A 25,400-nucleotide genomic window follows, 5' to 3' on the forward strand; every position below is an offset into this window, starting at 1 on the left:
TCCCAGGAATTCCTTAAAATTACTGTATTGCAGCCCAAATAATACCGCAGACCCCAGACAAGACTAGGTCTAAGGAAAGGGCAATAACTTCTAAACTTGGGACTAACCCTTTAGAGACGGGAGCGACTAAAGGTCTGATCACACATTATTATATTATTTTCCATCCTGTAATGGCCGTCAGTGAAATCTCATTTACCCTGCAATTTCTGAATAGACAGAAGACACAAACACACATCTAATTTGTCAAAATTCGATTTAAAAAAAAAACATAGCGCACAGTATAAATCAGCAGATAAGTGGCAACTGTTTGGCATCTTATAGACAGGCACCTTCTTTCTTTGTTTTCCAGGGAGGGAAATACCTTCTCCTCACTGTGTGTAACACACAATCTCCATGTATACATCACCACACCGCTCAGCTCACTCTTGGCCTTGGGTCATTGGACTATGGCAATGTGAGCAGCAGTATTAGAACAATAAAGAGAACCACCACCAGGGCGGCGATAGCACACCACTGCCTGCGGTCTGTGGAAGAGAAAGAAGAGAGCAAATAAATATCCTGACCTCCATGGCATCACTTCTTTAACATGCACCTCATCTTACAATATATTCTGACACCTCAGTAAACTTCGGTTTATCTTACTAGCAAGAACAAATACAGCTGAGATCTCACTCTTCAAATCATTTAACCAGAAGGTCGGGAGCATAAGAGTATATTCACATGTGCTTCTTTTAGTGTCCATATGAGGCCATGAAAGGCAGCTCTCCACCGAGTCCTAAATTCTTACCGCTGGTCATGTGTGACACTTTGGCCATTCTCTTTAGGACCGTGTCCATCCGACTTTGAGTGTTGTCCATCTCATAGGAAAACTCATCGAGCATCCTGAGTAAGACAGACGACAAGTGTCAGATACAAGTACAAAGGAGGGTGCACCCTGATACCAAGACTGTACACCAGGGACTCACACTGCCTGCTCATCCAATTCATCTCCAATCTTTGAGGACATGTTCTTCAGAACCCGGATACTGCCCGATACCAACTCCAGTTCCTCGTCCTGCTCATTCATAATCAACTGCAGAGACAATGCATACAGGTATTGCTCTATGTTGTCTGGAGGAGACCAAAACTGTGCCTCTAATATTATATATCATACATCTATACTTCTGAATATCCATATAGAGAAATAAGGGGCTGACCTATAGAGAATCACCAAAGCAAGACGTCGAGACACTAAGGCAGGGCCAAGACGTCGAGACACTAAGGCAGGGCCAAGACGTCGAGACACTAAGGCAGGGCCAAGACGTCGAGACACTAAGGCAGGGCCAAGACGTCGAGACACTAAGGCAGGGCCAAGACGTCGAGACACTAAGGCAGGGCCAAGACGTCGAGACACTAAGGCAGGGCCAAGACGTCGAGACACTAAGGCAGGGCCAAGACGTCGAGACACTAAGGCAGGGCCAAGACGTCGAGACACTAAGGCAGGGCCAAGACGTCGAGACACTAAGGCAGGGCCAAGACGTCGAGACACTAAGGCAGGGCCAAGACGTCGAGACACTAAGGCAGGGCCAAGACGTCGAGACACTAAGGCAGGGCCAAGACGTCGAGACACTAAGGCAGGGCCAAGACGTCGAGACACTAAGGCAGGGCCAAGACGTCGAGACACTAAGGCAGGGCCAAGACGTCGAGACACTAAGGCAGGGCCAAGACGTCGAGACACTAAGGCAGGGCCAGGACGACGAGACACTAAGCGAGGGCAGACCTGTTGCTGTGCTTGTTGTTCCTCTATGTAGCGCGAGTTTCCCGAGATAATCTCTTCGTCCAATCGAGAGAAACGATCAGTGGTCAGAGGGTGAGAGACACCCAACGCCTGGAAGAGAAGAGACCAATGATTAGAGTACTTTGCATATATTGTGACAGGGAGAAGCAATGGAGAACCTGTTACCTCTCGGTTCTTCCGTTCTGTGAAGGCCTGGGCTCTGGGACTAGAGATGTGATCCCTCATTTCCTGCAAATGTACAAATATGTAACTCACATGAGAAGAGAGACGACAAACCCCTGCAATAACCCTGCTCCATGGTACTATTCATGCTATTTCTTCACACTGGGGTCACCACAAAATCAATTCACACCTCCGGGAAGGTAATACAGGAATGGGGACGGGTGTTGTGCAATACTTAGACATCACCTTTAAGGAACTCCGCGTCTTCTCCACAAAGTCCCTCCGTTCATTCAGTTCGGCCTCCGATATCTTAAACTTCTTCTGGTTCGATTCAACAATGCCCAAGATATGAGTGAAAGAAATAACCAGACAGGGTTGTAAGATATAGGCAATGCTGGGAAACGGGAGAAAGGAGTCCAGGGGGCGGGCACTGAGAAAACACATCACATAAGGATACTGATTGTCTCTTCCAAATCCTCCAGGTCCCATTCAATACTTCTCAGGGAATTCCTCAATTCATTGGTTGTCCAATCAAACTCTTCGGCACTGGTCACCTGACTCTCTTGCAGGAGTTCGCACCAACGTTGGTATAGACCTCGACTGGTGTTTAGGGCCTTCTGCACCTCCCTGGTAGTGGTGAGACGTTACAGTAAATAAAGAGGTTATTAAAGGGGCATCTGGTTTGCCAGGCGCCACTAATAAAATTAAACAACACCTACTATGTTAGTAGTACTGCTCCTACTTACTAGGTGGAAGGAAGGCAGAGCCACAAGAGTGGCAAGTACATTTGTTTTATGTTATCAGTCCCCAGCAAACCCTTTTCAATAAAAATTTTGCTTTGGTGTAAATTTTTTTTAAAGGGGTCCAGAATTTTTTTTTAACCGTCATGGCGCAATAACGACTCCGATCTAGTGTGACTCCTTCCATCATCACCGGCCTCTGTCGGTTAATAGCAGTGACGTTGCGTCATTCCCTGTAGCAGATTCACGCTGAGCTCCTTACACCAACAGAGGCCGGGATAAGTTGTCCTAACATAAAGGTGTCCTGGATATTTTTAAAAAATGGTGTTCGTCTTGTTGACTTGTCCTTTATTGATGATGTGCAGTAAATGTGAACAAAGCAATCGCCAGCCTAAGAGGCAGTTTCATGCTTTACATAGAGGGCAGCTGTATACATGTACAAAGAATCATCACTATAGGACAAGCGAACAAAACCAATCGACTGGTGCCTCTGAATTAGGCTGCATTCACACGATCAGTTTTTCAGATGCAATTATCAATGTCAAAACCAGAAGTGGACTTAAAACAGAGGAGGAGCAGCTTCTCTCAATGATGATCCACACCCGCTTTTGGATTTGAAAACTGCTTGTGAAAATCTGAACATAGGAAGGCACCCATATAAACAAAGAATTCTAGACACCCCCTTTAAGTGTTAACCCCAGTGACCGCCATTACTGCCCCCTCTGCTACTCACCCTCGCACCACTGAGAATGGGTCCTCCAGAGACATGACGGGTGATCTTGTCAGCACTTGTATTACTGGGTCAATGCAGGACAATTACGATGTCACGTAGTTAGACTCGGCCCATACCCTGCGCCTATAAATGGGGCTTACCAGGGAGCTACGCACGAGTATACCTCCATACACAGGTACTAGGATACTGATTTAAAGGGATACAATTAAAAGCAGAGATACAATGTTAAAATTGCCACTTTCCAACTTTTAGAGTAGCAGCAAGTAGCCACACAGAGCAACAGCGCCCCCTAGGCTATGTAAACAGTTGCCTCCCCTCTCCCAGCCCCCTCAGCCCAAGTAAGTCAAGTACATTAATGCTCATAGGCTCCAGTTTTAGGGGTTTCCCAGCCCCCTCCCCTGATATCGGGTCAGCAGCGATCCCCTCTCACTTGTCAACCTTCCTTCTCCCCACCCACATCCCCACTGATTCAACTTTCCACGTGTTTCCGCCGCCGAACGCTAAGGATCATGGGAGTTGTAGTCTTTCACGTGCGCATTTTCACAACCCCTCCCACAGAACTGTGGTCCCGCCTACACCCGCCGTCTCCAAAAGTGTCTCCGCCCACCGCGCCGAGGCGGGAACGCGAGTGAGTGACGCAGTCAGTATTCAGTGACTGACGCGGGAGGGAAGTTGTGAGGTGAAAAGTCAGGATTTTGAGGAAAATGTTTCGTTATTTGGCGTCTACTCGACGTTTAGGTATTTTTCGAAGTGGCTGTGATTACAGTTTTACAATCTGAGGGTAGAAATTCCCCTCAAAGAATATTCTGCTCGTTCTTGTAATGGTTTTAGCCCAGTGCCCATATTTATCGCTGTTGGCAATTCCCATTCTCTCTATGATGCAGTGTGAACATAGTCCTATTAGCAGGGTGCGTTATTCACCGGTCATTGCAAAGCTGAGGTAAAACTTGTTTATTTTTACTTGATACTTTTATTACTATATAGGGGAAGGTTTTTCTATTACACACCCACAAAACTGAGGGAAACTCTGCACTGGATACAAGGTCCCCCATACAGGGACTGAGAGAAGCTGAAGACCAGACCTGCGTCCAGCCATTAGTATAACAAAGCGCTAACCAGCACTGATATCCTCTTTATGGGGCCTCAAAGATGCCAAAACTGCCCTCCGTAGCGGCTGCTAAACCACTGAAGATCTGATATTAAGGCTGCGTTCACACGTTGTGTTTTGTTAGGGTAAATGCATGCGTTTTTGAACGGATCACATGAGAAACGGAGAATGGAGAAAATTTTCCAAATTACACTGCTGTCAACATTGCGTTTACGTGACAAACGCAATGTTGACAACAACGTAATTGGGCAAATATCCTCTGCTCAGCTGTTCTGATGCATTTGAAAACGCATGTGGTAACGCAAACAAAATTAAGATAATTGGTAAAACCTGTCAAAAACGGATGCGTTTTCAAAAAAAAGCATACGTTTTTAAAAACGTGTCTGATGCCACACATGGCATTTTGAACCGCTTTTGGTCCGTTTTTAAGCAGTCCGTCAAAAACCGCATGCGTTTTTGACAGGTTTGACCGATTATCTTAATTCAAACTGGTCAAAAATGCATGCGGTTTTTGACGGACTGCTTAAAAACGGGCCAAAAACGCACTCAAAATGCCACGTGTGGCATCACCCTTACACTTCCAGTAATGAAGAAAATCGCCTCCAAACCCACCGAACACATGGCAATATGTAAAAACGCATCCACGTTTGAACGCCCCCTCAAGTAAACCTACCTTCGGGCACCTTTCCAGGTGGCGTTTTCATAGCGGTTTTAAACACATCCAAATGAAAGTGGGAGGGGGTTTGACCAAGTGCACCTCCGTTTGTAATGAAACGCATGCGTTTCAGTCAGACAGCCCCCCCACTGCAGTATTGCAGTACTGTATATGGTAGGAATGATCAGACCATCTAGGGTTAATGTACCCTAGAGGGTCTTAAAAACAGTAAAAAAAGTTTCAAAGATGTTTTAAAAATTATAATGAAAAGTCGAAAACCTAAAAGTTCAAATTCACCCCCCTTTCCCTAGAAGTGATATAAAACGTAATAAACAGTAAAAGTTACAGACACAATAGGTATCACCAAGTCCCAAAATGCCCGATCTATCAAAATATAAAGACGGTTATTGCCGGCGGTGACCCCGGTAACGGAAAATAGCGTCCGCAATGCGACTTAAAAAATGGAATAAAGAGTGATCAAAAACAAAATGAAAAACATTGGCTCATTTAGCAAAAAATGACACCTCACACAGCTCCGTACACCGAAGTATGAAAAAGTTATTAGCGTCAGAAGATGGTGACATTTTTTTTCTTTTTTTTTACACATTCGTTTCATTTTTGAAAATGTACAAAACACTATAAAACTTGTATACACAAAAGAATAAAGCAGAGGTGTTGTTTGGAGCGCACGGTGAAAGTTGTAAAAACTGAGCCCACAAGAAGTTTTGGAAAACCTCCAATTCAGCTCCTGCGCGTAGCATGGACGTGCAGCAGCTCATGGGAAGGTGCAATGAATGATGGGATTTAGAGTCCCAAGGAGCGGGCAGTGGCCTTCTTCTCCTGGACACAATGAAGCTGAATAAAAGGTTGAGGACTGAGAAAATATAAAGTACAAGGGCAGATTATACACATATCATGTGTGTATGTCTTTAGTTACAGTATGAAAACAATTTACATTGACCCGCTGGAGAGCCCTTTTAATAGGTTCCTGATCGTAGGTTTCCTTTAGCAACCAATTGTATGGTTCTCTTTGACAGGTTAGGAAGCTCGGAGAATGTTATATAGTTGGGGGTGTTTTGTAGTGTTGGGTGCATTACTCCATGTGACCACTAAAAGGGGTTATTGAATATCTCCATACCATGGCACAGAGGAGGAATACTGCAATGCCAAGTGAACATAATTCCATGGCCTATGCTGTTCCCCATTACCTGCCTGTAAGCCTTCATGCATCCAATGTTTTTCTTTTCTCTGCCGGCAGAGACATTATCTTTTGCGGGTGTCCCTCGTCCCCATGTATTTATCTAGGCCTAAATACACAGCTAAGAAAAAAATTCAGAGCAGGTCCTATTCTTGGCCGTGTTTGCGGCTCTGCCCTCCCAGTTTATGGGGCTGTGAAAAATGCGGATGACAGAGTGGGTGTCAATCTGTCTACACCAGAAAACTGGAGTAATTTGCACCTGATATGTTGTGTGCCACATTTGAGGGTTTTGGACCATTTTCAAGCGGTTGTCCAAGGAATTGTCCTGTGTGCCAATAATGAAAATTCAATATTGTGGCCCAGCAAACTAGATCAACTAGTAGGTGAAATGTACAGTCTTGGGCTAAATTCACACGAACGTATGGGGGGCGTATATACAGTGTATATATGTCCCCTATACACTTCTATCGCCTCAAGGCGCCATACGGGGACAGTACGGTGCATCACACGTGCGGCACTATCTTTCGATTGAATACGGTGCCGTGCGCTGTGTGAAGAGGGGCGGGGGTACGCAGCGCTCATCCATTGCTCCTCTCCCCGGTGGCGATGTATGCCCGCCGTGTGAATGTAGCCTGAGGGCGCATTCACATGTTCCGCTATCGTCGCGTTATGAACGCGACGATAGCGGAACGTGTGAACGCGCCCTAAAGAAACACCTACAGTCATCACTGCACTGCACAAAACTGGCCTAACAGGGAAGAGTATCGCAGCTAGAGAGATTGCACCTCAGTCAACAATCTATTGCATCATCAAGGAATTCAAGGAGAGAGGGTCCATTATTGCCAAACAGGCTCCAGGGCACCCAAGAAGGACTAGCAAGCGCCAGGACCGTCTCTTAAAAGTGTTTCAGCTTCAGGATCGGGCTACCAGCAGTGCAGAGCTTGCTCAGGAATGGCAGCAGGCAGGTGTGAGGCATCTGCACGCACTGTGACACTGCGGAGACTCTCGGAGCAAGGCCTGGTGTCCTGGAGGGCAGCAAAGAAGCCACTTCTCTCCAGAAATACATCAGGGACAGACTGATATTCTGCAAAAGGTACAGGGAGTGGACTGCTGAGGACTGGGGGAAAGTCATTTTTTCTGATGAATCCCCTTTCCGATTGTTCGGAGAAGACAAGGTGAGTGATACCACCAGTCTTGTCTCTTGCCAAATGTAAAGCATCCTGCAACCATTCATGTGTGGGGCGGCTTTATTAGCCAAGGGAATCGGGTCTCTCTCACAGTCTTGCCTAAAACCGCATCCATGTATAAAGAATGGTACCAGAATGTCCTCCAAGAGCAACTTCTCCCGACTGTCCAAGAGCAGTTTGGTGATGAGCAATGCCTTTTCCAGCATGATGGAGCACCTGCCATAAAGCAAAGGTGATAACTAAATGGCTCAGGGAACAGAACACAGAGATTTTGGGTCCATGGCCTGGAAACTCCCCAGATTTTAATCCTATTGAGAACTTGTGGTCAATCATCAAGAGCCGGGTGGACAAACAAAAACCAACAAATTGTGACAGAATGCAGCAGTGATTGTGCAGGAATGGACGGCTATCAGTCAGGATCTGGTCCAGAAGGTGATTGAGAGCTGCCAGGGAGAATTGCAGAGGTCCTGAAGAAGAAGGGTCCACGCTGCAAATACTGACTCGCAGCAGTAACTCCTTCTCACTGTCAATAAAAGCTTTTGTTACTCATAATATGATTGCACTTGTATTTCTGTATGTGATAAAACATCTGACAAACCAGAGGGCAACAGATTATGTGAAAATTTAATATTTGTGTCATTCTCAAAAGTAATGGCCATGACTGTACTTAACCCCTTAAGGACGCAGGGTTTTTCGGCTCATTTCTCGCTCTTCAACTTCAAAAATCCATAACTTTTTCATTTTTACGAGTACAGACCTGTGTGAGGGCTTATTTTGTGCGTAACAAATTTTATTTTCCCGTAAATGTTATTTATTTTAACATGCCGTGTACTGCGAAGCTGAAAAAAAATTCCAAATGTGGAAAGATTGAAAAAAACCCGCACGTCACGTTCTTGTGGGCTCAGTTTTTACGACTTTCACTCTTCGCTCCAAATAACACGCCTACTTTATTCTTTGGTTCGGTGCGATCGCGGTGATACCAAATTTATATAGGTTTTATTGTGTTTTAATACATTTTCAAAAATTAAACGAATGTGTACAAAAAAGAAAAAAAAATTTTTGCCATTTTCTGACGCTAATAACTTTTTCATACTTTGGCGCACGGAGATGTGTGAGGGGTCATTTTTTGCGAAATGAGGCGACGTTTTCATTGCCACCATTTTGAGGTCTGTGCGACATTTTGATAATTTTTTATTTCATTTTTTATGTTATGTAAAAAGGTGAAAGTCGCATTTCGGACATTTGGGCGCCATTTCCCGCCTCGGAGGTCACCGCCGCCCGTAACCGGTTTTATATTTTGATAGATAGGACATTTTGGGATGCGTGGCGATACCTAATATGTTTGTGATTTTTACTGTTTATTATGTTTTATATCCGTTCTAGGGAAAGGGGGGTGATTTGAACTTTTAATATTTTATAACTTTTTTTTTTTTTTTAAACTTTTTTTTTTTTTTTTTTCACTATTTCTTAGACCATCTAGGGTACATTAACCCTAGATAGTCAGATCGCTCCTACCATATACTGCAATACTTCTGTATTGCAATATATGGCATTTTTGCAGCACATTGATCGTTACATTGAGCCACTGGCTCATTGTAACGAATCTGCAGATGCCAGATAGTCTCGGGTCAAACGAAGACCTGAGGCTACCATGGCAACCGATCGCCGCCCCCCGATGACGTTCAGGGGCGCGGCGATCATAAAAAAGATGGCGGCACCCGTGCGCCGCCGTCTTTTAAACGCCGCCGGCGACTTTGCCGGCGGCGTCGAAAGGGTTAATAGTCGCGATCGGTGCTAGCACCGACCACGGTTACTAGCGGTGGGGGTTTTATGCAGAATGCAAAAACCCCAACCTTTGTATGAAGGGGACTCAGCCCGTGAGCCCTCTTCATACATCCCTTATACCTCTGCGCCGTAGAGCTACGGCGCAGAGCGTTAAGGGGTTAAACAGATATATCGGACGCAGAGCTGTTGCCGGTTCAGTTCAGGTTATGAGCTGAACAGGCATCGGGCTACACGGGGTGCCGGCTATAACTAATAGCCGACACCCCAGTGTAAGACCCATGGTCGGAGTGGGCTCCGATTGCGGATGTTTAACCCGTTAAATGCCGACGTCAGCGTGACCGCGACATTTAACTTGCCTTTGGGGGGTCTCTCCCCCACGATCGCCCCCCTCCCCTCCAAGCCATCTTCGAGGGTCGCCGATCGTTGCTATGGCAGCCCTGGAGTCCGACTGCCTGGAGGCAGTGCCTGAAAAATGGCGTCTATGGCGTCATCTTAAAGGCACAGTGTCAGTCTATGCATGTGCATAGGCTGACACTGCTAATATCCTGCAATACATGAGTATTGCAGAGTATTATCATGAACAAATTTAGTAAAACAAAAGGAAAAATATTCAAGTCTGGTATCCCCGTAATCGCATCGACCCATAGAATAAAGATAACTTTGAATTATATTAATGAATTATAAGGTGGGTTTTCTCTTTTTATCTTTTGGAAATGTGTAAATTTTAGGGCTAAATGAACATATAACTGACAAAATCTGACCATTCTAAATTTACCCTCCATTTTGATGTAATTACTCTCAAGGGGTTAACAATCTTTGTAAAAGTTGTTTCTGATAGTTTTGAGGGGTACAGATTTAATAAATGGGTTGGTTATATATGGGGGTTTTAATGCTAAATATGTAAAATTTAATTCAAAACAGTATTTATCCCTTAAATAGTAAATTCTGCCTTAAAACACGATGATTTCGAATACCGAAAATGGCTAATTTTTCAAAAAAAATCTTTTTTTTTGGTAAATAAACGCAAAACTCATCAGCCAAAATTTACCACTAAAATGAAGTATAACGTGGAGAAAAAACAGAATCGCTTTGATATGTTATAACCATATAAAGCGACACAAGTCAGAATACAAAAATAGGAATGAGCCTTAGACTATATTCACACTGCTGTTGCCCGCCCGTACCGCACCGTAGCGGGCAACGGCAGTGCACGGGGAGAGGAGGAGGAGGTGAGCGCAGCTCACCCCCGCCCCTCTCCATAGGAAGTAATGGCGCAAGGCGCCATACTACGGGTAAAGATAGGTTCTATCTTTTTCCCGGGTACGGAGCGGTATGGTGCCGCACGTGTGCTGCACTGTACCGCTCCCGTAGGGCGCCGTGCGCCCATTGCCGTCTATGGAGGACGCATATCGGCCGTATATACGTCCTCCATCCGTTTTTGTCCGTTTTGATTGCACAAATTTGGAAAACCTTTTAAAAACGGATGCGGTTTTTAACGGATTGCTTAAAAACGGACCAAAAACGGTTTCAAAACGCCATGTGTGGCATCACCCTAAAGCTACAAAATGGGGTTAAGAGGAGAGATTGTCAGTGATGTTACATGATACTTTCCGCACCAAACTTGTAAATGTATGTTATTTCCTGGGCCAACTTCCTTTGTTTAAATGTCACAGGAAGGACCGTGGCACATGACAAAGGCTGGTGACATGTAGGAGCTCATGCCATAGTCTCTACAGTTACTGGGCATTAGAGTAATGACACATGAATACATAAAGTGACTTTTCATGTAAACTCGATGATTAGTCTGGAGACCTGTGTCTAGTATTTGTAAGGTTTTGGGTTTGCCTGATGTATCTTAGGCCGCGGTCACAAGTACTGCTAAGCGTCCGTCATAACGCAATGATAGCGCACAAGGGGAGGTCGCACATGCATTTCCAGAGAAACTCATGCAATCGGCTTATCAATCGCATGCGTTTCCCTGGAAACGCATGTGCGTTCGGGCCGAGGACAGCCCCCTGTGCGCTAGCGTCGCGTTATGAACGGACACCTAGCGGTACGTGTGACCGCGGCCTTAGTGGTTGATAAATGAGGCCTGTGAGTCTGTTAGTTTTTGTGACTTTTTGAGAAAAAATAGCGACTTTTCATTGCAATTGCGCCAATATTTGTGACTTTTTTTTTTCAGACTTCCACATGTGGAAACTTATGACAAATCAGACAAACTTTGTGAATAAAAAAAAAAATATCAACAAAGTTTGATAAATTCCCCACTGGTGTTTTGCATGTAAACAATGCAAAACACCGGGTGCTCCTTAGTGAATGCATGCTGGAAATGCAGATTTGCATTGCTTTTCTGAACACATTGCAAGTGTTGTGCGTGACTGCACCCTAAGGCCGGCGCCACACGTGGCGCTTTTGTCTGCGCTTGCAAACGCAGACAAAGACGCGCCCACCGTGGCGGGCCTCGGCCCGATCGCATCGGCGTTTCTATGGCGGCTTGTTCCCGACCGCAGGCGTTTCCATAGAAATGCCGATGCGATCGGGCCGAGGCGCCCGGTGGGCGCGACTTTGTCTGCATTTGCGTTTGCAAGTGCAGACAAAGCGCTACGTGTGGCGCCGGCCTAACACCCGTGGTCGGAGTGGGCTCGGATCAGGGGTGTTTAACCTGTTAAATGACGCTGTCAGGCCGGTTTTCCACGTGGCGCTTTTGTCGCATTTTTAAATGCATTCAAAACGCAAGTGGGTGGGGGGTTTGGCCAAACCCCCTCCCACTTGCGAAAAAAAGCCCCTTGGGAAACCGCCCTGAGTATTGCAGGGTATTATCATGAACAAGCAATCAGATGATTTCTTTTTCATGTTCCATGGTAGAACTAATTAAAAAGTTCAAAAAAGAAAATAAATAAAAATACGCAAATTCCCATTAACACATAAAATGACTTATAGTGTGAGAAAGGTAAAAATCATAACACGGGTCTATAACGACCCGTAGAATTAAAAATAATCATTGATGAACCTGCACGATGAACACTGTTAAAAAAATAAATAAAAAAAAATGTAAAAACACACCAAAAATTGATTTGTACCAATTTCATCCCACAAAAAAAATGCTATATAAAGTTATCAAAAAAACATATCTACTCCAGAATAATACTGGTGCAAAGTACTACATGCCCCACGCAAAAACAAGCCATCAACCAGCTCCGAAGCCAAAAAATAAACGTGTTATGCCACTTGGAAGACGGCAATGCAAAAACGATAGAGGTTTTACATAATTGATGTTTTTTTTAAAATTCTGAGCCTCCCCTAAAAATGTTAATGCTTTCAACATTATGGGATACCAACCCCAAAATGGTATCATTGGAAAATGCATCTCTTAGCTCCATACCTCCAACGAAAAGGGAACCAATGAGGAAACTAAAATTCACTAAGTTTTATAGGATAAAACTGCCATCTGCACGGCGCTCCTTCCCTTCTGCGCCTCGCTGTGCGTCCATATAACAAGTAACGTCCACATGTGTGGTGTCTCCGTATTCAGGAGAAATTGCATAACAAATTTTAACGTCTGTTTTCTCTTTTTATCTTTTGGAAATGTGTACATTTTATGGCTAAATGAATGTATTTATGGCTAAATGAATGTATTAACAACAGAAATAGACCATTCAAAATTTTATCTCCATTTTGTTTTAATTACTATGCAGCGCTCAAAGGTTAAATGCAGGGTATAATGCAGTTTTTAATATTTTGAAGGGTGTACTTTTAAAATGAGGGAATTCATAGGGGGATTCTAATAATTTAGTATTTCAAACTCATTTTAAAACAAAAATGATCCCAAAAATTTCAATCTAGAAATTACGGAAAAAAACAAAAGATAAACTATGTTCTATTTGTAAGCTGTCTAATGTCATATAAGAATACTAAGTCTTTTAAAAAATGATGAAAACATAAAGTTGAGATATGGGAAATGTTAGTATGGTAAGTACCGTAACTAATTTGAGTGGTAAAACTACCCGTCTTAAAAGCAGATCATCTAAAATGTTAAAAATGACAAATTTCACAAAAAATTTAGCAAATTTTATTTTTTTACATAAATAAATGCAAAACATATGAACCAGAATTTACTACTAACATAAAGTACAATGTGTCACACAAAAAAACAATCAAAATCATTTTAGTAAGTAAAAGTGTTCGAAAGTTACAAGCATAGAAAGCGACACATGCCAGATTACGAAAAAAAAAGGCTGAGCCTTAGGATGGTTTCACACAATGCGCTGTGTCACGTTTTTGAATAATTTTTGACGAATTCCAAAGGCTTCAGCCTTGATCACATCCTGAGGTTACATTGCTACTGCATCTGCTAAAACGCCATGTAACCTGAGCATGTATGTGATCAAGGTTGAAGCCTTTGGAATGCGTCAAAAAACAGGACACAACACATTGGGGGACATTTACTATGGCGTTTCCGCCAGTTTTGTGGCGCTCTCACCACATGTTCTGCTCTCAGACCTACTTATTAGCTGTCGGGGACAGAAAAAATGCCTTTTTCCGTCTGCTCCGACTCTTCTCCGAAAAGGGGCGTGGCTTTGGCGGAGTGGAAACTCAGACACAATTAATATGTGTCGCAGCCCTTTTTGGGCGCTGTAAACTGGCGGAAAGTAGACCAAAAGAAAACTGGTCTAGCAGGGACTGTTGGACACATTTCTGGTGCTCGGGACAGATTTTGGTCCCAGGGACAGAAAATGGTCTCGGCGCCAGAAATGTCTCTGCACAGCTACACAATATTAAATGTGTATCTTCTTTCCCAGAGCAGGTCGGTAACAAAGCCAATGCAGACACCGACACTTTAAGTAAATGTCCCCCAGTGTGTGAATACTCCCTTGACATACTAATTGGTTGCATTTTGTAGGAGTGTTTGACTTCTAAGGAGTTAATTTTTTGAGCATAGCTGTTGAGAAGTTGGATGCCTATGTCCTAAGTATCTCTGACTCACTACAGATGGCACAACTCCTGGCGGCGCCTGAGCTGGCAGCGTATCAGCTGAGCTATTAGCACAATGTTGTGGGGAGTAGTTCTGTAGATGCAGGTCTCATCTTGTGAAGGGGGGTGCTTGGTCCATTGTCATGAATGCACTACTTGGAGAGGTGACCATTTACTTCTATGGGACATCTAACAATAGCTGAGCAGAGGCTTAACTGCTTCCTGTCATCACGCTACCTTTTCACACCCTGATTACCAGACGACTTGGCATTAGGAAGTCAAAAGGTCTTCCATCTGTCGAAAAGAAGTAGGATACAACGCCTCCCCTCCTCTCTCTCTGCTCACTACCCAGCAGCATCTACAAATCTAGTGGAGCATCGCAAGGAGAGAGAAAAATTAATTTCAGTTTAGATATGGGTTAAGTTTTTTGATAGTTTTACTGTCATCCCTTTTAATGGGGTTACAGGAATGTACGTGCCGGTTCGACCAGTGTGAATAGAAAATTACAGTGTGCATTTACTTCTCTGCCTTAGGCAGTGGTCACACGTACCTCTAGACGTCCATTCATAACAGGACACTAGCGCACAGGGGTGCGGTCCTTGGCCCGAACGCACATGCGTTTCCAGTGCGACGCATGTGCATTCAGGCCAAGGACCGCCCCCTGTGTGCTAGCGCCGTGCTATGAACGGACGCCTAGCGGTACGTGTGACCACGACCTTAGGGTGCGGTCACACGTGGCATTTTGAACCCATTTTTGGCCCGTTTTTAAGCAGTCCATTAAAAAACGCATCCATTTTTGACCGGCTTTCCCAGTTATCTTAATTAAAACTGGTCAAAAACAGATGCGTTTTCAAAAAACGGATACGTTTTTCAAATACATATGCTTTTTTAACGGACTGCTTAAAAAACGGGCCAAAAAACGGGTTCAAAACGCCACCTTCAATTTTTGTGAGCTTAAAATAGTTGAGCAATGATTACAGCATCTCCAACCTAACATAATCCGTATTCACCTTTAAACAGATTTTTCAGGATTAAAGAAACTGTCCATAAGCAGGAAATGTTGTAAAATAAAGTCATAAACTATACTCAATTATTTGCACTGCTCGGAGGAGTACCTGTATTTTAAAGTATTTCCTTCTCATAGCCATTTCTACTTCCTGGAAAAGCCTTTTCTAGTAATTGTATCTTTGTATGATACTAATTTTTTTTTCTTTCTATTTGTGCAACTCAGGCATCTGATTTTATGTGATCCACAGTATATGACAGTCTGAAGGAAAAGCCTACATCTTGACGTCAGGTAGGAAGGATGTGACTATATAATATTTTATGCTCCATTGACTGCTGTGGGATTTCCAGCACAGCTGACAGGATAAGTTGATGCTGGAAGTTGGCCTGACATGGCATCTAAGGGTGATGCCACACATGGCGTTTTGAACCCTTTTTTGGTCCGTTTTTAAGCAGTCCATCAAAAAAAGGCATGCGTATACTGACTGTAGGCGTCATAACACAAAGACACAGGTCCCTGCAGCGATTTGTGCTGTTCATCTGGGATTTTCACAAACCCAACCTGCAACTCCTTCTCATTGAAATGAAGAGTTTGTCTTTGGTATCAATGACACTTTTTGTACTCTGCTCTTGATGAGGGTGCATCCATACTTGGCGTTTGTATTGCCTACAAAGGCAATGCAAACGACTGGGTCAGCCCGATTACATAGGGTGATGCCACATGTAGCGTTTTTGGTCCGTATTAAGTCTGTTTTTACCAATTATCTTAATAGATAAACAGGTTGTAAGTAGCCAAACGCATGGCAAGCGGCCAAAAAACGGACTGCAAACAGATGTTTAAAAAGGGACCAAATACGCCATGTGTGGCATCACCCATATACATATACGCCACACATGGCGTTTTGAACCTGTTTTTGGGACGTTTTTAGTAAATTCGGAAAAACGGACAAAACCGCATGTGTTTTCAAAAAAGGGATGCGTTTTTTAACGCATGCGGTTTTTTTCGATCTGAAAACGCACTAAAAGCGGCCTAAAAACGCCACGTGTGTCTTCACCCTTAGGGTGAAGACACACGTGGCGTTTTTGGGCCGTTTTTACTAAGTGCATTTTCAGATAGTAAAAAACGCATGCGTTAAAAAACGCATCCGTTTTTTAATTACTAAGTGCGTTTTTTGAAAATGCATGCGTTTTTGTCAGTTTTTAATTGCGCAAATTTGGAAAACCGGACAAAAACGCATGCGTTTTTTGACGCATGCGCTTTTTACGATCTGAAAACGCACTTAGTAAAAACGGCGCAAAAACGCCATGTGTGTCTTCACCCTTAGGCCGGCGCCACATGTAACGCTTTGTCTGCACTTGCAAACGCAGACAAAGTCGCGGCAACCGGGGCGGGCCTCAGCCCGATCGCATTGGCGTTTCTATGGAAACGCCTGCGATCGGGAACGAGCCGCCGGTGTTTCGCGTTAAATTAGAAACGTCGATGTGATCGGGCCGAGGCCCGCCCCGGTGGGCGCGACTTTGTCTGCGTTTGCAAGCGCAGACAAAGCGCTACGTGTGTCGCCGGCCTAAGGCTGCAGTCACACGTGGCCTTTTTTAACGTGTTTTTGGCCCGGTTTTAAGCAGTCCGTAAAAAAAAACGCATGCATTTTTGACAGGTTTTACCAATTATCTTAACTAACACTGGTAAAAAATGGATGGGTTTTATATTTTACGGAGGGAAATATTCTGCCGATTGTCTTGCGTTTTTGACCAGTTTGAATTAAGATAATTGGTCAGACCTGTCAAAAATGGATGCGTTTTCAAAAACTGCTTAAAAAACGGGCCAAAAGCGCGTTCAAAACGCCACGTGTGCCATAACCCTAATGGTGTCTCTACGGATGCGATCGGGCCGCGCCCCTAACCGGTGGATGCGGCTTTGTTTGCGTTTGCAAACGCAGACAAAGCGGCACGTGTGCTATCACCCTTGCGCAAACAAAACACAACGTTTGAACGCACCCTTAGCTGGAGAAGTATGCTTTATTTTTTGCCCTGCCCCAGCCACTTAGGCTTCGGTCACACATGGCATTTTGAACCCGTTTTTGGCCCGTTTTTAAGCAGGTAGTTAAAAACGCATGTTTTGTTTTTTTTTAAAAAATGCATCCGTTTTTTGACAGGTTTTACCGATTATCTTAATTAAAACTGGCCAAGAACGAACAAAGAACTTTTAATAAAAGCATATAGCCCATAGAAGCTGAATGTGAAACTTAAAAAGAAAAATTCTCACAAACAACTGTCAATTATGTAAAGGAGTAAAGAGTAAACTTGACAACTGTTTGGGTCATGTATCATAATCACTGCATGCTTTAGCCAGTCCAGCTTGTTTGGGTTTTATATTTTACGGAGGGAAATATCCTGCCGATTGTCTTAGCCCACATGTGTTATGTCATCTGAAGCCAGGAAACAGACGGCTTAGCAGTTATTTATTACCATCCGGTCACTGGAGCCATCTCCACACCAGAACATAGGGCTTATTAACTCAAATAGCTTTAAGATACAAGTGTCACACTAAATACAACATTTTCATTTAGCCAGGATCGTCATGACCTGGTTATGAACGGACGCTTAGCGGTACGTGTGACCGCGGCCTTAATGCCAATTATTTTTAGGAGGAATTGGGAAGAGGAAGTACCGTATTTTCCGGGCCATTAGGTGCACCGGAATATAAGGCGCATTAGTCCGATGCGCCTTATATATGTAATAATTCCATATATAAGGCGCATCGGACTATAAGGCGCAGGGTCGGGGGCGGAGCTGAGACCCGACGGGACGCAACGCGGAGAAGAGATGCGGCGACGCGGGGAAGGTGAGGGGGAGGTGGAGGAGGGCAGCGGACCATACTTACATAGGTCCCCGCTACCGGAGACAGCAGATCTCCAGCGGGAACTGCAGACCACGCGGCAGAAGTTGTTCGTGCCGCGTGGTCTGCAGTTCCCGCTGGAGATCTGCTGTCTCTGGTCTCCGGTAGCGGGGACCTATGTAAGTATGGTCCGCTGCCCTGTGCCATACATAGGGCGCACCGGACTATAAGGCGCACTTTGGATTTCCAAGGAAATCCAAGGCTTTTAAGTGCGCCTTATAGTCCGGAAAATACGGTAGGTATTTTTTGCTGCCCAATGGACACTTGACATCTAGGGGCATGAGCATTTCAAACCTTGTTAAGCCATCTCTGTCCAAGTATTCATCATCCTCTCTGCTAGTCTCCCTACTGGTTATCAATTGCATAACTAATTAATTTTAAAATATTAACCATGACTTACAAAGCCGTCTATAACCTGTCCCATCCATTTATATCTGACCTAATCAGCTAATACTATCCCAAAAATAATCTCTGTTTGTCACAAAACCTTCTGCTCCACTCTCCTACTATCTGCTCTTCTCACAACCCTCCAGGATTTCTCCCATGTATCCCCCATACTCAGGAAATCTGTATCAAGACTTGACAGGCTGACCCACTCACCTTCCAACCCTCCAAAGTAACCTGAAAACCTAATTGTTTAGGATTGCCTATGAGGGAGCGTTCACATGTTGCCTTATTACATCACTGTTAAAGTTTGCGCTTACAAAACGCATGCGTAAACGCATGCGTTAACAAATATAAATAGTAATGTAATTAGGCAAATCACCTCTCCTCAGCTGTTGTAATTCGTTTTAAAACGCAATGAAAACGCAACCAAAGCGCAACGTGTGAACGCGCCCTCACACGCAATAACCCCACTGCTTTGTTACTTCACCCCTTGTCGTTAATTATAATAATTTCTTTATTTATATAGCGCACAGAGTTTGCCAAAACTGGTCCCTGTCCCCAATGGGGCTAACAATCTAATCAACCTACCAGTATGTTTTGGAGTGTGGGAGGAACCCGGAGGAAACCCACACAAACACGGAGAGAACATACAAACTCTTTTGCAGATGTTAACTCTGGAAGCCAGGATCCCAGTGCTGCAAGGCTGTAATGCTAACCGTGATACGCATGCTTTCTTGAATGAGCACCAGGGGGGAAATTTATCATAAGTGTGAAAACGTGTGTCTAGTTTTGGGGATTTTTTTTGTAAGGTTTTGAGCTTGCCTTATTTATCCAAGAGGTTTATAATTGAGGCCAGTGAATCTATTTGTTTTTTGAGACACATAAGACGCATAAATGTTGAAGCAACCCCTTGCCTTCGCCTGCTCTGGCTAAAGGTTATGTGCATAAAAAAAATTTTCTCCGCAAATACTCAAAATTTGTGACTTTGACATCCACATCTGGATTTTTATAATAAATTAGACTGTGTTCACAAGTTCAGCGTTTCAGATGCAGTTTTGGATGTCCAAAGCAGGAGTGGAGTGAAAAAAGAGGAGTAGCACTTCACCTATTGTGATCCACATTTGCTATCGAGACTATAGAGAAACAGCGAGGCTCACTATTTGCTTCATCGTCAAGTACTGTAGTTTATTAAGTCTCTGGGAGACCTTGGCTTGATTCATGTTTCTCTTCATAAACCGTAACGCTGCGGTCTGTTACATTCGCTGGTGTTACATGAAGCTTAGACACTGAAAAATGTGGCACAAGTCCTATATATTGTGATGCTCAATGACAGAAACCTTCAAAAGTCCCAACTGCTGTAAAATGTGGCCTTCGATAAAAAGCTATAAATATTCCCATTGCCTTTTATTGTAGCAAAAATTAATTTGTAGGCTCGATATTATGTACACCCCGGAATAGAAGTCTACACAGAGAATGAGAGCAGGATATCTTAAGTGATGGTTGTTAAAAAATGTGAATTATTTCCTCAGCTTTATAAAAAAAAAAAAAAAAAAAAAGGTTTAGACAGGGACAGCAGTGTGGGCGGCTGCAGCCGGAACCAAATCTTTCCGCCTCGGCTCCCTTTCCTTCCTCACACCCACGCATTATTTCAGTAGGAAGGGATCTCCCAGCACAGATGACAGGGGCAGGTTTCTGCTGTAAATGTGGGGGAGGGGAAGGAACGATGTCTGACATTTGTACAAATCTTTGCACAGCTCAGTACTGCATTACCTACTATATTTTATAAGATAATAGTGAGCTGCAGGTTAAAGGTTTTTTCATTGGTAGTAATTAATCAGGTCACTGTAATTGTTTAACAGCAACACTTCTGTAGTATCTGTGCAAAACTGAATGACCGGCGCTGTCTGCCAGCCATTGTGAACATTGATCCTCACATGAGCCTGGCAGCTGGGGTCACATCCTGCCTGTAGCAGCTCAGTAGTGATCTGTGAGCCGGACAGTCATTGTTTGGTCAGGAATGCCATTTTTGGGAGAAGGGTGTTTAGTTTTATTTTTAGCCTCTATGTAAGCAGTGGTAAAACTGGTTGTTTCGGTACCAAAGGCGCCACGCCGTGTCTATATATGTAGGCGTTGTCACATCAACAGTAAATAACTGCACATAGGCTTTTCTGCATATTTTATCACCGTCTCTAAGTGTCACGTTTAGTTTTGTAAACAGCCATGTATAGACTATGTTAAAAACCTCTAGGCTGCATTCATACATTGCATTTTGTATGGAAACGGCTGCGAGGAGAACGAGTCGCCGGTGTTTTGCATTAATTTAACGCAAAACACCGGCGGTGATGTCAGACGTGGCGCTTTGTCTGCGCTTGCAAACGCAAACAAAGCCGCGCCCACCGGGATTAATGCAAAACACCGGCGGCTCATTCCCGATCGCAGGCGTTTCCATAGAAACGCCGATGCGATCGGGCCACTGGCCGCCCCGGTGGGCGCGGCTTTGTCTGCGTTTGCAAGCGCTGACAAAGCGCCACGTCTGACATCACCCTGAGGGCGCGTTCATAACGCGACGCTAGCGCACATGGGGCGGAGTTTGGGGCGATCGCATATGCGTTTCCAGAGAAACGAATGTGATCGGGTTATTAATTGCATGCGTTTCCTGGGAAACGCATATGTGATCGGCCCGAGCCCCGCCCACTGTGCGCTAGCGTCGCGTTATGAACGCGACGATAGAGGAACGTGTGAACGCGCCCTTAGGGTGAAGACACACGTGGCGTTTTAGGCCGTTTTTAGTTTTAGTGCGTTTTCAGATCGTAAAAAACGCATGCGTTTTTGACCAGTTTGAATTAAGATAATTGGTCAAACCTGTCAAAAACGCATGCGGTTTTTTTAAAGCATGCATTTTTTTACAATCTTAAAACGCACTAAAAACTGCCCAAACGGCCTAAAAACGCCAAGTGTCTTCACCCTGAGGGCGCGTTCACACGTTGCGTTTTGACTTGCGTTTTCATTGCGTTTGAAACGCATATACAACAGCTGAGGAGGGGTGATTTGCCCAATTACATCACTGTTAACATTTCAGTTTACAAAACGCATGTGTTAACAATGCGTTTACAAACCTAAACGGTAATCTAAGTAGGCAAATCACCTCTCATCAGCTGTTGTATATGCGTTTCAAACGCAATGAAAACGCAACCAAAATGCAACGTGTGAACGCGCCCTAAGGGTGCAGTCACACGTGGCGTTTTTGGGCCGTTTTAAGTTAGTGCGTTTTAAGATCGTAAAAAATGGCCCAAAAACGGCCTAAAAACGCCACGTGTGTCTTCACCCTGAGGGCGCGTTCACACGTTGCGTTTCGGTTGCGTTTTTATTGCGTTTGAAACGCCTATACAACAGCTGATGTGAGGTAATTTGCGTTAACATTGCGTTTACAAACATAAACGGTAATGTAATTAAGCAAATCATCCCTCCTCAGCTGTTGTATATGCGTTTCAAACGCAATGAAAACGCGACCAAAACGCAATGTGTGAACGTGCCCTAAGGGTGATGCCACATGTAGCGTTTTGAACATGTCTTTGGCCTGAGGTTTTTAACGGACTGCTTAAAAATGGCCCACAAACGGGTTAAAACGCTACGCGTGCCGCCGGCCTTAGGCCGCATTCACACATGTTGTTAAAGCATGTGTTTTGAAACGCGATAGAACAGCTAAAGAGAGATTTGCCTAATTATATTACTGTTAACATTTGCGCTTACAAAACAGTTAACGCCTTGTTAGAGGATTTGTTAATGCAACCGCCAATGCATACTTTTTGTTATGTAAACGGCATTGTAATAAGGCAAATCTTCAGTTGTATTGTGTTTCAAAACGCAAGTAAACGCCCTGTGTGACCTCAGCCTCACAGCAATGTATCTCTGGAGGTGCATGCGTTATGCCGGTCCAGCAGGTGAATATTGATAATCTTAGTGTAAGAATCTAATACATCTGACACTTGTCACCATGTTTCCAGCCACTAAACGTACTTCACGTTCACACATGGCGTTTGTGTGGTGCTGTTGTACGACTCCAATGACAATCATTAGATGCGTGACAAGGGGCGCTGTGTATCCTACCCTCAGTGTGACCTATCAGAGTGCAGCTACCAACCGCAGCCCCCCCAAGGATTTGTTTTCCATCCGAAACTCGTGAGTCTCCTGTTTCCAGGGATGTGATTCCCCGCACCTCCCCCTCCTCTACCCGCCGCCCATATATGGGCAAAGGAAGCGGCCTCTCGCCTCGATTCTGCGTATTTCCCCAGGCTCCGCCCCCTGACGTAAGAGTCACCAAATATAGTCGTGAAATCCGACGCCATCAGACAGAGGGGGCGGGGCCTAAGGGCTCAACTTCCTTAACTCTTTCCGCGCTGACCCCTACTCAGTGTTTAGCGTAATGCTTTGTCGTTTGAATTGTGAATGTCCCTTTAAGCCTAGGCCGCGCCCCCTCCTCGTTGTCAGTGACGAGTATAAATCAGTGGCCACGGAGCTTTCAGTCTTCATAAACTATCGCACGGCTGCCGGAGCTCAGCACATTGCAGGACGCTGTACAGTGATCGCACCATGGAGGCGCACGCTCGGCTGCAGGCTCAGCAGGAGGCCGTACACCGGGAGGCTCAGCGCATCGCCTCCCTCTCCGCCATGAAGCTCTTCCGCTCCCGGAGTCAACGCGGGGGCATGCGGCTGCACCGCTCCTTACAGCTCGCCCTGGTGATGAGAAGCGCCCGGGAACTCATCATCTCCTCCTCACAGCCGGCGCCAGTACCCAAGCCGCTCCCCGCCGCTGCCGTACCCATGGAGGTGACCAGAGAGAGCCGCAAGAGGAGGTCGTGCGGCTCCCGGATACCGGAGCCCGTGCTCCCCAGCAAGCGTGCCTGTCTGTGGCAAGAGACTCCGCATCCACAGCCGCAAGGGGGCGCCTTCCCCGGCCTGGCCGAAGTATTACAGCAGCTACTGCTCCGGACTATGCCGCCGCCACCTCTACCAGGGGGATGCAGGTCTATAGGGACTGACAACATCACTGGAGTCCACGCCAGACCCCTGGAGGCCTTCTGAGTGTGCCCACCGGCTGTCAAGTCCGAATGCTGCCTCCCTCTGCGGGAGAGTGACGCCATAGCTGCCAGCTGGCGAGAGAGGGGTTAACCCTGTTCAACCGCTCGGGCCGGCCCCTTCCCGGAGATGCCGGTGACTCAGGAGAAGAGTTTCCATTGAGTCACTGATGAGTGGACGTGCCCGTCCCATGACTGTACGATGTGTCACCAGACTACTGAGAGATGGTGATGATGACAGCCATACCACAGAGGCTGCGACTGATCCTCCTTCCATGAAGGACTAGATATCACTTGCTGCTAATGGACGTTTACTGTTTTTATACTTGTTGTAATATGGATCGTGTTTTGTAACTTGTCAGTATTAAATGTCTTTGGATGGAACTTTCATTTGGCTTTTCATCTGTGTACATTCCATTAGTGTGTGTGTGTGTTGTCTGGTGTGATACATGTCTTTTCCATCTAAGGCACAGTTCTACTACCGTTGTAAAAAAAAAAAAAAAAAAAAAAGCATAACAGAAAACAATGATAGAATATACCTTTCACCATTTGTTTCCAATGGACTTCCTGTTACACATCTGTTATTGATAGTCATCCACTACACTAAGAGTGAGATCATCAGCGCGTGCCTTGGTTTGCTGCTAAAAAGTAATTGCCAGCTGTGAACACTTATGACGATTGAAGGGTTCTATAAGGGTTCATTCACACGTTGCAGTTAAAACTGCATCGCAATCAGCTTTGAGGTGGTTTTAGGTGCAGTTTTGTCAATTGAACAGGTGAAAGACTTGAACTGAACAAGTGACATTTTGTGGAGCAGGTTTCCCCTTCAAATTCACTCGTTCAGTTCATGTCTTTCACCTGTTCAATTGACAAAACTGCACCTAAAACCACCTCAAAGCTGATTGCGATGCAGTTTTAACTGCACGTGTGACCGCACCCTAACTTGTGGCGTTTTGACTTCCGTTAGAAATGGAATCAAAGCACATGGGGCATGCCACGACCCAATTCTATGGTAATGCAGGCGATTGGTAAGCAGCACCTTGTGCCTTTTATTTTCTAAATGCAAGACACTGGGTGTGGGATGCTGGTTGCCTGCGGTTCCATAGAAAAACGTGTTATTGGGCCATGGCATGCCCCATGTACTTTGATTCCGTTTCTAAAAAGTGCTACTTGTGACAGCAGCCTAGAAGTGTGAATGTGTGTCAGCAGATACAACCTCCAGGGGATGGATGGGTGATGAATGTGGGCATACAGTGAAATCACATGGGGGTGTTAATTGCCAGGGTGGATGTTGGCTTAAAAAGTAAAGCATTTACTTGTAAACTATCTGCACTTGTAGTATAATAATCTTCATATAGGCGATCAAATTTCGCAAATCATAGGGGACATATACAAATATATTACATTATAGAATGGAACAATAGTGGGGGCCCTGCTCACAAGAGCTCATAGGGTGAAGACACACAAGGCGTTTTTGGGCCGTTTTTACTAAGTGCGTTTTCAGATCGTTAAAAACGCATGCGTTTTTGTCCGTTTTTCCGAAATTGCGCAATGAAAAACGGACAAAAACGCATGCATTTTCAAAAAAACGGATGCGTTTTTAACGATCTGAAAACGCACTAACTAAAAACGGCCACCCATAGTCTGTGTGTGTGGAAAATCTGTATGTTACACTGTCATTAGGATTCATAAACATCCCATTCACATATTTTGAAAATCTT

At 44.7% G+C, this 25,400-nt stretch overlaps 3 protein-coding genes across 6 annotated transcripts in view; 2 read left to right on the plus strand and 1 right to left on the minus strand.

Annotated features, from left to right (window-relative positions):
• Positions 1–236: 236 nt before the first annotated feature.
• Positions 237–3,903, minus strand: STX10 (syntaxin 10). 2 transcript variants are annotated; one of them, XM_072149708.1, is made up of 8 exons: positions 3,413–3,885; positions 2,396–2,566; positions 2,186–2,279; positions 1,943–2,005; positions 1,760–1,867; positions 966–1,072; positions 788–882; positions 237–524 (listed from the first exon to the last, which is right to left on the minus strand). In XM_072149708.1, the coding sequence occupies exons 1-8, from the start codon at positions 3,445–3,447 to the stop codon at positions 445–447; spliced, it is 753 nt and encodes a 250-aa protein (XP_072005809.1). In that variant the 5' UTR covers positions 3,448–3,885; the 3' UTR covers positions 237–444. The 2 variants fall into 2 exon arrangements, with proteins under 2 accessions (XP_072005809.1, XP_072005808.1); XM_072149707.1 differs by having other exon boundaries at positions 1,760–2,005; positions 3,413–3,903.
• Positions 3,904–4,018: 115 nt separating this feature from the next.
• The window catches only part of LOC140128194 (surfeit locus protein 4-like), a 319,398-nt gene continuing 298,016 nt past the window's right edge, over positions 4,019–25,400 (plus strand). The window contains exons 1-2 of one of the 3 annotated variants that reach the window (XM_072149711.1): positions 4,019–4,091; positions 15,548–15,613. The gene's annotated coding sequence lies outside the window, so the exon portion shown is untranslated. Of the gene's footprint in view, positions 4,151–4,236; positions 4,353–15,547; positions 15,614–25,400 lie in introns of those variants that run through there. The other 2 variants (XM_072149710.1, XM_072149712.1) reach the window with 2 other exon arrangements.
• On the plus strand, positions 23,066–24,063 carry IER2 (immediate early response 2). Its single transcript, XM_072149695.1, has one exon. It carries the CDS (start codon positions 23,195–23,197, stop codon positions 23,684–23,686), a length of 492 nt encoding a protein of 163 aa, XP_072005796.1. The 5' UTR covers positions 23,066–23,194; the 3' UTR covers positions 23,687–24,063.

The sequence above is a fragment of the Engystomops pustulosus genome, chromosome 4, assembly GCF_040894005.1.
Source record: "Engystomops pustulosus chromosome 4, aEngPut4.maternal, whole genome shotgun sequence".
Lineage (NCBI taxonomy): Eukaryota > Metazoa > Chordata > Amphibia > Anura > Leptodactylidae > Engystomops > Engystomops pustulosus.

Excerpts from the sequence above, each read along its gene's own strand:
- STX10 (XM_072149707.1), bottom strand. The coding sequence starts at position 3,447 with ATGTCTCTGGAGGACCCATTCTCAGTGGTGCGAGG. Across the intron at positions 2,280-2,395 it reads GATTTGGAAGAGACAATCAG|CATTGTTGAATCGAACCAGA; the intron begins TATCCTTATGTG and ends TCATATCTTGGG. Across the intron at positions 2,006-2,185 it reads AGACGCGGAGTTCCTTAAAG|GAAATGAGGGATCACATCTC; the intron begins GTGATGTCTAAG and ends GTACATTTGCAG.
- IER2 (XM_072149695.1), top strand. The coding sequence starts at position 23,195 with ATGGAGGCGCACGCTCGGCTGCAGGCTCAGCAGGAGGCCGTACACCGG.